Source organism: Tigriopus californicus, chromosome 10 (assembly GCF_007210705.1).
Source record: "Tigriopus californicus strain San Diego chromosome 10, Tcal_SD_v2.1, whole genome shotgun sequence".
Classification (NCBI taxonomy): domain Eukaryota; kingdom Metazoa; phylum Arthropoda; class Copepoda; order Harpacticoida; family Harpacticidae; genus Tigriopus; species Tigriopus californicus.
The window spans coordinates 14,267,355-14,279,069 of NC_081449.1; the positions used below are offsets into that span (position 1 = coordinate 14,267,355).

The 11,715-nt window shown below is 40.4% G+C and overlaps 1 protein-coding gene and 1 long non-coding RNA gene across 2 annotated transcripts; one reads left to right on the forward strand and one right to left on the reverse strand.

The window, feature by feature from the left end:
* Nucleotides 1–657: 657 nt before the first annotated feature.
* On the forward strand, nucleotides 658–1,743 carry LOC131888239 (uncharacterized). The gene is made up of 2 exons (XR_009374086.1): nucleotides 658–1,165; nucleotides 1,233–1,743. It is a non-coding gene; the product is annotated as an uncharacterized LOC131888239 (long non-coding RNA).
* Nucleotides 1,744–10,323: 8,580 nt separating this feature from the next.
* On the reverse strand, nucleotides 10,324–11,121 carry LOC131887618 (uncharacterized). The gene has a single exon (XM_059236249.1). The coding sequence runs from the start codon at nucleotides 11,119–11,121 to the stop codon at nucleotides 10,324–10,326; it is 798 nt and encodes a 265-aa protein (XP_059092232.1).
* Between the last annotated feature and the right edge of the window lie 594 nt (nucleotides 11,122–11,715).

The window sequence follows — 11,715 nt, forward strand, 5'->3', positions numbered from 1 at the left end:
TTTTTATTATTCTACCACTCTTTCTACCTGTATATTTGTAAGATTCAAAAGAAATTAAGATTAAAGAGGAATAACAAACGTTTCATGATAATAATTCAACTTGCCTGAAGCGAGATTTAACGAAATATCCTTGTCCCTTTTCCACCAGCGTCAGCTGACCTGAAAACATGCTCATGCGATACAGCTCGTGTTGTACTTAAGCATTCTAGTTATGGTTTTCTATGGTCTTAGTTCACCCTCCCCAAAATGCCCAAAATTAGGGTGACGGACCTCATTTTTCCTTGAATTTCCTTCACTTGACATCCCCTATGAAGTTCAACCACTATCAATCAAGGCAGGACAGAAGCATAAAGTTGAGAAATTCACCTAAAGCAATACCAATTCATTACTCTGCTTAGTTTCTTTGTCTACAAATTTTTCTTGTTACAAAACTTACATAAGTTACAAGAAACTTGACATCAACATAGATTTTTCTTATCACAGATAATAAGCTTCTTGGAAATAAGTTGGTTCTTTGTCATGCAACATGCTAAAGTTAAAATCCTCTCAACAGTTTTGCCAACATTTCGTTCCAATATTCATTTAAAATGCAATTGTGCTCATGACATAGAAATAATATTGCTTAACACTTCTTCCGCCTGTTGTCTTCTAGGACAAATGTTGGTCACTCTGCTCCTTGAGCAACCCTAATGTAAAGAGTACCCATCTATGAGCCGAATAATCCAAGCTGGTATTGTGAGCTGACCGCTAGACTCTATAAAAGAAAACAAAGAAGGGTAGCACTAGCCTACAGTGGGTCTTTTGTGGTCAAGGCCCTGAACTACTGTGGTTTTCTACTGCACCTGAAACCTTAACCACGGACCAGTGCTACTCCAGTACTCCTCATTGGGCTTGCTTCCTCTGTGGTCAGACCTTCATCTCTGCGCCTTGTACAAATATGCCTGATCACTATTGCCAGGTCAATGTCCTGTTGGAAGGTGGCCACATAGTGTCGTTGGGCGACATTAGTGTCTCTTCGATTATGAAAGAAATCGCCGCGAGGGTTAAGACAAGAGCAAATTTAGATGAACTGAAATTTGTCTTCCTTGGCTATTCACGAAATCAAGAGATCGTCCTCTTGTCAGAAGAGACCTCCCTGGCTGAAGCGAAGGCAGCCATTATCAGGGTAAGTATTAGACATTGTGCTCCGACTGCTCTTAATTTCAATTTTCCTTGTTCTTCGTTTTATTGAGGATACGGTGACCACGTCAGCAGAAATACAGTACGGTGTGATTTTCCATGGACACATCTCCGATGATTCAGAAGCACCCCCCGCAGGATAGGTCATTCCGGACCATCGGGCTGTGATTCAAACACATGCATGTCAAAGAACCAAGTCAAAGGGAAATTGGTTCCGGACTTACAGAACGTAATGGGATTCAAACAACCCCCCGAGTTTGACAGGGCTATGAAGAAGGCTCGGTCATTTCCGTCTTACTTTATCAAACAAGACTTCAAACCACTTGCCCCTTCTGTCTCACAAATATAACGACAATGTACCCTTCAAATTGCATGAACTTACAAGCACGAATCTTTTTATCTACGAACCCTCAGTAGACAACATGTGATTAATTGTGCTGTGTAACCACATTGTTTATAAAATGAGATTGGTTAGTAAAACATCACCAAATACTTTGATTAAGAACAAAAACAAGACTTGCTTTTCACTTTTACATGTTAATTACATTCTGTTTTTGAGTTTGATACATTATTATACATTTACTACAAATTTCTTAAACTGTAAATCGCCCAACGTTCGACACGCGTTTTTCCAATGCCTTGCTAATTCCAATGATATATCAGCTTCAGCAAGGCATTGGAAAAACGCGTGTCGAACGTTGGGCGATTTACAGTTTCAAACAGAATGGGAATAAACGTTAAGTTTGGCGATTTAAGATGTTTGGATGTGTATATACACTTCACCTCTCACTTGTCCTTTCACGAAGTGTTCTCTCGTCGAAAGTAGAAGCAGGAACGCAAGTCGGGGTGCTAATTAGCAAGTTACCCCTTTACAAATGATGAATGTGGTGTGGCACTTCTTTGCTACGAATTAGCAGCGACGTAATCCAATCATTGATGCACTATTCAAGCAGTGGAGGCTTCCTCATATTTTGCGCTTGCAGGCATGAAGGGTGGCTCAAAGCGGTTTTGATTTTTGGATCTACTCAGAGCTATCAATTACCAGGTTAAAAATGAGTTTAATTACAATTACATTTATTTTTAAGTTCAGAGGAGAGAGCTGTTTGTCCTATAACGAAAGCTTCTAGAGAATGACTGTTTAGTTATGGCCGGCCCCTTGATCACATTTCGATAGGGGACCTTATTTACAACGTTCGACAGCCCCAAAAAATGAAGAAGAGGCATAGGGAAGCCATTAGCAATGTATGTAGAGGCTATGGCTAACATCCTTGGAGATCAGTTCCCGGTGTGTTTTCAGCCCCACTGAGTTTAGAAGCGAGTGTCTCGAGATTAACAATGTTAATCTTATTGAGCATTTTGATAATCTTTTAGTTACAAATCAAGATGCTTTAGAGGCCATGCAGGCTGAATTGACTGCTCGTTCATGCCCTACACGCAATTTCTTTATCGGACATTTTTTAATAACGATTTTTCGGATTTTCCACCGATACAAGGGGTGGCATCCCCGGTAAAAAATTAAAAGACATGAATTGCCCGCGGGATAGTGGGCAAGGCCAAGCATGGTAAAATATCTCGTCTTGCAATGAATTTGACTTGTCAGATCGAAACAGACCCTGTGCACGGTTCGGAAATTCGAGACCGACCTTCAAAAGAAATGATGCTGAGATTTGAACCCCCATCAAATTGATGATAGTCCTTAGTTTCTAAAACACTTAAGAATAAATATCTTGGTTATTGGAATTGGCTAGTTTTTTACGTTTTAATATTATACCCAGCATTTGAATTTGCCACCAAAAATTGACTTGACCTAGTCGAAGTGTCTACCAGTGCATTTTTCTCTCGACATCGTTGATGGCTTGTTATAACGACTGTCATGACCCAAATGAAGACATCAGTTTATATTTCAAACGTCAGTTGTGAAAGTTTTGATTCTAATCAATGGTAATCAACTAGATAACAAACATTTCAAAAGAAGTTTTGATTGAAACAGTGAAATGCGATTGGTATTAAAAAAGAAAGAAAATGGTCCTCGAATCTAAGGATCACTTGGTTTTGAGTAAATGTTAGTGACATCATGATATCTTCGTTGAGTGCTATGTAGCCCCAGCTTTTTTAGCCTCTCCCAATAAGAGAGGTTACTCATGTCACATATGCTGTGGGTAAACTTTGTTGGACCTTCTCTATTCTTTGCAGGGATGATAAATTATTAAAAGCCATTTTCTACCACCTAGCAGAAATTGGTGGCAGAAATTGGTCCAAAATAAGTGGCAAAAATGGCAGAAAATGGCAAGAAAAATGGCAGAAAATGGAATTCTTTGTATTATTCTAAATCATCTTTTTCTAGTATTCTCGATCAATTCCGTTCATTTTTAAGCCTACCTATGTAGTTTTGACACGTTGGGATTGGTATTTTGCATCGAATGTGGGATACAACCATAGATAACTTCATATATAGATCGATCAAGGGCGCTGCGATCGCGTCTTTTCGTCTCAGCTGTCGCTGGTGGAAAAAAAGGTTTCATTCGTAGTCAAGCTACTTAGGACAACTATGGTACAAATTTGAATCGTTGCCGGCTCGTCCAAATTCAGAGTAGAAACCCCTAATACGACTCCTTGTCAAGCAATTACTCTCGTCTAGCACGCTTGATAAAACGGGTTTAAGTAAGTTGTCCGACCACATTTTTTAATAACGCAATTTTGAAGAGGTTAAAATGGGGCTCAAATTGAAGTTTTCATCCATGTGGTGGAAACACTTAACTGAAACCCAAGAAACAAGACTAGGTTCAGGCTGACCTCCAGAGGTGTCGGATTTGCCTTGTTTACGTATAGGCGCAATCATGTCGCCCACATTCAAGCACATTGTTGGGAGATTGAAACGAAATTCCGAATGCCTTATCATTGCGTTGCAATCAATAGAGTACATGATTTGCTCTACTAATGTCCAAATCATTTTTTGACATGTTACTTGTAATATGCCCTAAAAAGCATGTTTTTATTATTCTACCGCTCTTTCTACCTGTATATTTGTAAGATTCAAAAGAAATTAAGATTGAAGATGAATAACAAACGTTTCATGAGAATAATTCAACTTGCCTGAAGCGAGATTCATCAAGTCGGCCATTAAATTCTTTGATCTGAATGAAAAACTCCCGACGAAATAAAAAGTTGTGATTGGTAATTTGACATTTACACTTTAACAGCAACAAAAAAATTCTAGGTCTTACGTGGAATTGAAAGTACCACATTGTCAATTGAAACATTGACGATCCTTAAGAAGTAAACCATCATCCACGAGAGCTGTTCTCAAATGACTATACTGCCAAAAACAAGGTTTATGAGACTACATCCGAAGAAAATCCATTAGTATATGATCACTTACATAAATATGTTGCTCCTGGAGTTTGAAACGAAAATCTGAATGCATCATTAGTGTATTGCATTATTGTTACATTTCGTTACACTTTCGAGATGTGTTACTAAAATGAGGGTAAATGCGTATGTATGTGATTTGCAGAGCAAAACTGCAATTTTCTTTGACATGCAAGTTAAATTATGCCAAAAACACTTTGATTTTTATCCTATTCTAACGCTCTTTGTTCATGTATGTTTGTAAAAATCAAAAGAAATTGAAAGAAAACGTGAATGATGACCATTTCATGGGAATAATTCAACTTGCCCAAAGCGAGATTTCACGAAATATCTTCGTCCCTTTTCCACCAGCGTCAGCTGACCTGAAAAGACGCTCATGCGGTGCAGCTCCTGTTGAGCTTAAGCATTCTAGTTATGGTTTTCTATGGATACAACCACTGAACGTCATTGGTGTGTGATCGAGTTTGAATTTTGCCACTACAATCGATTGGAGTCAGGGATGCCACTTGACCTAAGCTTTTTAAAGTCAAAATGACGACAATTGCATTTAAAAAGAGTTATTTCGTATTCAATAACCATTTTGATGAGTGTGAAAAAAAGTGTAAGTGTTATGGCTAGGCCTTGGATACTGCAAGTGGTCTATGGATACTGTTATCAATTGAATCAACCATCAAACAGTATAAATATGAATATTTGAGGAACATTTTGCATTTCAGCCAATGCTATATCAATATGCTTTGCGGCAAAGGACACTTGAAAAACTCATCCAACCCATATGATCCTTCTTGTCTTTGATATCTTTTAGAATCAAGATCGGCCATTCTAAACACCGGCGGCCATTTTTGACCACCTTCCAGCAATTTCTGCCATTTTTTGCCACTTTCTGCCATTTTCAGCCATTTTCAGCCACTTGTGGTAGAAAGTGGCAGAAATTCGATCAATCTTGATTTTTCCCATCACTGATTCTTTGAGGTCCTGCAGAGCTCACTGGTGCCCATACAGGACATGCATTCTTCACATGGGATTGGCCAATAGATTTGAAGAGAGACTGCATGGTCCTTGAATCGGGGGATTTAAATGTTCGGTTTATCCATCCACATATTTGAAAGGCCTTAGCCATCTTGACTTCAATGTGCTCATCGAATTCCGATATCCTGACTAATCACCCCTAGGCAGCGATGGGAAAAATCGAGATTGATCGAATTTCTGCCAATCTTTGCCACAAGTGGCAGAAAATGGCAGAAAGTGGCAAAAAATGGCAGAAATTGTTGGAAGGTGGTCGAAGATGGCCGCCGGTGTTTAGAATGGCCGATCTTGATTCTAAAAGATCAAAGACAAGAAGGATCATATGGGTTGGATAAGTTTTTCAAGTGCAGTTTGCTAAAAAGAATATTGATATAGCATTGGCTGAAATGGAAAATGTTCCTCAAATATTGATATTTATACTGTTTGATGGTTGATTCAATTGATAACAGTATCCATAGACTACTAGCGGTATCCAAGACCTAGCCACAACAATAACAGTTTCTTTTTCAGTCATCAAAAGGGTTATTGAATATGATATAACTTTTTTAAAAGCCATTGTCGTCTTTTTTGACTTAAAAAAGCTTAGGTCAAAAGGCATCCCTGACTCAAATCGATTGCGGTGGCAAAATTCAAACTCGATCACACTCCAATGACGTTTGGTGGTTGTACGAGAAAAAGATGATTTAGAATGATACAAAGAATTCTATTTTCTGCCATTTTCTTGCCATTTATTTTGGACCAATTTCTGTCATTTTCTCATCCCTGTTCCCCAGGTCATTAACCGACCAGATATTACCAAATGCCACAAGACTAAATTCATTATCATTAAAAGCTATATTATTCGCCCATTCCATAGACAACTTCATATATAGATCGATCAAGGGCGCTGCGATTGCATGTTTTGTCTCAGCTGTCGGTGGTGGGCAAAATGTTCCATTTGTAGTCAAGATACTTAGGACAACTATGGTACAAATTTGAATCGTTGACGGCTCGTCCAAATTCTGAGTAGAACCCCTAATACGACTCTTTGTCAAGCAATTACTTCCCTCTAGCCAGGGTGGGCATTTCATTTTTGGACACTTTTGCCACCCTTGTCCAAAAGTGTCCAAAAATGAGGGTGGACAAAAGTGGACACGTTCTGCCCACTTTTGTCCACTTTTGGACACTTTTGCCCACTTGGTGCCCCAAAGTCAAGCTGATTCTAAATATTGCCCATCCATCATAGCACGCTTCATTAAACGGCCTCCTCCGACCACATTTTTATGAACGAAATTTTGAAGAGTTTATAATGGGTCTCAAGTTGCAGTTTTCATCCATGTGGTGGAAGCACTTAACTGAAACGCAAGGAACAAGCCTGGGTTGAGGCTGACCTCCAGAGGTGTCGGAATGACCTTGATTAAGTAAAGGTGCAATCATGTCGCCCACATTCAAGCACATTGTTGGGAGATTGAAACGAAATTCCGAATGCCTCATCATTGCGTTGCAATTTCGGATACATTTTGTTGAACTTTCGAGATGCGTTGCTAAATAAGGGCAATCAATAGAATATGTGATTTGCTGTGCTAATGCCCGAATCTTTTTTTGACATGCTATGTGTGTTATGCCCAAAAAAGTATGTTTTTTATTATTCCACCACTCTTTCTACGTGTATATTTGTAAGATTCGAAGGAAATTTAAAAAAAAAAAACACAAGAAATTCAAACGTTTCATGGGAACAATTCAACTTGCCTAAAGGGAGATTTCACGAAATGTCATTGTCCCTTGCCAACAAGCGTCTGTTGACCTGAAAACATGCTCATCCAGTACAGCAGCTCCTGCTGAGCTTAAGCATTCTAGTTTCTTGGTTTTCTATGGCCGATACCCAAGGCCTGAACTGACGGCGTTACTTTTTGAGTAACGCTACTGGCAACGCGTTAGTTTTCTGAAAAAGTAACAGCAACAGTAACGGAGCGGGTTTTTAGCCTTCACGTTACCGTTACTTTCATCTCTACTTAACGAGCGAACTTTTTTTTAAATTCCCTTTCAAATGCAATGACTTACTTGCCAATGATGGGATCAAATACATAATTGCAGGAGTCATTCATTTGACGTCATATTTACTAATCGTTAAAAAATCGCATAAGCTCTCGTTTTACGTCCTCATTTTCAGCAAAAGTAACGGAAACGGTAACGGTAACGCGTTACTTTTTCCAAAAAGTATCGTTAATGGTAACCCGTTACTTTTTCCAAAAAGTATCGTTAATGGTAACCCGTTACTTTTTCCAAAAAGTATCGGTACCGCTTCCTGCTACAGTGTATTCTCAATGGATGTTTTGGGTTAGGAAGCCGTTCGAGGAGTCACGTTCATGCACTTACTGTGCTACAAAAATAATAATAGATAAAAGATGAATGAATAGGCAGAAAGAAATATTGTTGTAAGGAATATATCATGTGAAGATAGAAATACAGATATAAGAAATATATTATATATAAGGAATGGATTATGTAAAAACAGAAATACAGATATGAGGAATAGATTATGGAGAAATAGATAGATATCAGGGACAGATTACGATTACGTATGGATAGATTGATATATAAAGAGTGGATTTTATAAGGTGTTGCAGAACTTGCTTTGGTTAGGGTGATTATATGGTTGAACCATTTTGCAAAATAAAACCAGAGCGATACGTGTTCAATGACAACTTTCGAAGAACAGAAATGTAAGTAAATGTAAGTATACCTCTAGAAGTCTGTGATCAAACAAACACCTGACCGGTATGAGAGGACAAAATCAACTCAACCAGCCTAAAATCGTTATCTGTCCTGACCATCAAGGATATTTGGGATAGATTTGTTAAAAGTCAGTATACTGAGCGTGCCTGTTGTGAGGCGGGCCCTAGATGTTTTCAGTAAATTTTTATGGCCAAGAGCGGCCAATTTGGCTAATATTTTTTTTTTACTGTAAGGTAGTTTATTGAAGAACCGGTATCCAGAACCTGATTTGTCTAGAGCAATTTTTAAAGAAGCCATACATGTTTTTGTCTATAAAACTTTATCCCTTCCACCCTGTAGATATAACAAATAGACTATGGATGGATTGATAGGTATTTTAAAAGATGTTTAGGTTGTATTCGGTTTGGCCGGGAGTTGTCTTTATATAAAGAGGAGATCCTTACTTTTTTATCGTTTCTTTGATTGAACTCGTAGTTGGTGTGATTTTCCGTTTTCTTTGGTCTGATGTATGCAAATTCGTCAAGATCTTGCTAAGTTAAACTGTCTTTTTCTTTTATTGCGGTTGCTTCTTTCGATGCTTCTTTTCCTCTTTATTGGTTTTTGGCTCGAGGAGTCCGACGGAATCCCTTGACATTTTGTTTCTTGTTTATTGATTTAACCACTCAAACATAAGCTAGATGATAACAGAGTATAGGTTTGTATGGCGTTAGAGGTAAGGCCAAGGGTAAATAGAAGGAAGAGAAACGACCGAGCAATGCTCCACCAAAACCAAGATCTCTCTTCGAAGCGCATGCAACGTTCACCGTGTTGCCACTTTTTCCAGGACGAGGTTGGTCAAGCTGCTTTTGAACTTCTTTGTCGTTTCGGCACATCTCACTGACAGTGGCAACTCATTCCAAGCTCTGGCCATTCGAACAGAGAAAGAATGGCCACGAGCTCTCGTTCGAGCCACGGGCTCGAAAAGGGGCTTGCTTGCCAGCCGCCTAGCTTCCATACGGCCACTTTCGATCCGGACAAAAAACGACGGTGCGTCGCCCAGTGACCTGATTGCTATTTGGCCAGAACACACTTTGAAGGTAAAGACCATGTCCAGTTTCAGCCTTCTTACCTTCAGGGATTGCAAAGACAGGGATGGAAGGCGGTTTGGATAGGGCACATTCCAAAAGTTGTCAACCACTTTTGTGACCCTTCGTTGAACTTTCTCCAACAATGCAACGTCCCCACGGTTGGGGGGATTCCATACTTGGGAAGAAAATTCCAAGAGTGGGAGCACATACGTCTTGAACAGATTCATGCGGGTAGTTGGGTCTCTAGAGCAGAAATGTCGATGGATCATGCCCAACATCCGGTTAGATTTACTGTAGATGCTACATTTGCACAGTGTTTGCCGAAGGTCAGGCGATTATCAAATGAAACTCCGAGGTTGACATGGAGCAATTGTCTTAAGAGGGAAACGCCAGCAATGTTGTAATTGCACTCAATGTCTGATGATTTGCGGCCAAGACTCCAGACCGCGCACTTTGATGCATTGAAATGCATTTTATTTTCTTTAGCCCAATCAGACACATAATCCAAATCATCCTGGAGGGACTTGGAATCGTTCGGACCCACAATCTGGCGGAAGAGTTTATATCGTCGGCGAAATTCGATACCAAGGCGCCATGTCGTGACTTTAGATCGTTGATAAACACGAGAAATAGTAGTGGGCCTAGTACACTGCCCTGTGGCACACCGGAAGTAACTTTAGCCCATCTTGAGACGTGCCCATTTATCCCCGCTCTTTGTCTCCTGTGAGTGAGCCAGGATTGAATCTAGCTCAAAAGTTCTCCACGAATTACCGCTTGTTTAAGCTTTGAAATCAACAGGGAGTGACAAACTCTGTCGAAAGCCTTCGAAAAATCCATAAAGATAACATCCACCGGCACTTTCTTGTCCAGGGAGTGTGTTAGGTAATCATGAAACACCAGTCCACTGGTGGTGCATGATAGACCAGCTCGAAAACCATGTTGATCAGAGTCCCGGAAGTTCTTTCAGTCAAGGAATGCCGAAATGTTGTCCCTCATAATTCTTTTTCATCACTTTACAGCAGACAGCCGTCAGTGAAACTGGTCTGTAATTTGAGGGCTTCGAAGTGGCACCACCCTTATGAATGGGGCACACATTTCCCAAAAAATAATCTCCAGGTAGGTAAGCCGACTTCAGGAACATGTTGAACAAGATGGCCAATGGACCCGCCAAAGACGAGGTCAAACGCCTTAAAATGAAAGCCGAAATGCCATCGGGACCTGGAGCAGAGGGGGCATTGAGCTTATTCAGTTCGGCTAATACTTTGGACGAGTAGAACACAACTTTGGAGAGCACGGGACCATTGTTAGAGTAACGAAAAGGAGAGGGGTCGTTATCCCTCTTGTTGAAGACAGAGGAGAAATAGTCGTTGAGAATATTTGCCATACCCACTTTCCGGTGATGGGGAACGCCTTGAGCATTCTCAATTGCATTAATGGACTTGCTGCCCCTCCTCACATAGCGGACATATGCATGGAGGGAACGCACATTCTTCCTGATCGAAAGAGATTTCTCGAAACCCAACTTGGCATCCCTGATCCATCTGTGGACCTTGCTCTTATATGATTTGAACTTCAAATGGTCGCTTTCGTCCCTGGTATTCCTATATCTTGACCATAATCTTTGCTTCTTCCAAATTTTACGGGTTAAGTCATCCGCCATCCACACAGGTCTGCTCTCCTCCCGGGGCCATCTCCACGGTACAAACATGGACATCCCCGTATCGATCTGATCCCGAAAGAACTGCCAAGCCTCCTCCACCGACATAGCGAGGAGAACGTCAATCCATGGAATGTTGTCTAGAAAGATTCTAAAATTTTCGTAGTTCCTTCTGGAGTGTACTGGCACCTTTTGTTGAGAGGTGAGGTAAATAACACTGCCCAAAAAGTCGCAATCCAGCGCATAGTGATCATTCACAGACAAGTCCTTTCGTATTTTTACACACGATACAAGTTCCGAGCTTGAGGAAAGTACTAGGTCGAGAGCGTTCCCAGTAGCATGTGTCGGTTCCCAGACGTGCTGGATAAAAAATTCATCCGATATAGCATCCAAAAATGCCCCATCAGTTGAAGATACACCCCGCAACGTGGCTCAATCAATATTAGGGTGGTTGAAACCACCGAACATAATACACTCGGTACCACTTGTCAATAAAAATCGGTTACGCCCTTCCCGTGGCATAGGGTCAGCATTAGGTGACAGATAAGTACAATAGACAAATACGTTGCGAATACTTATGCCACAGGTTCCTGGTTCGTCCACATCTAGTGTGCAAAAACGAAGACCACGACGAACCAAGATAGCAATACCACCCCCGCGTCCATTCATCGTCTTCATTCGATCTTTTCGTGCTCCAACAAC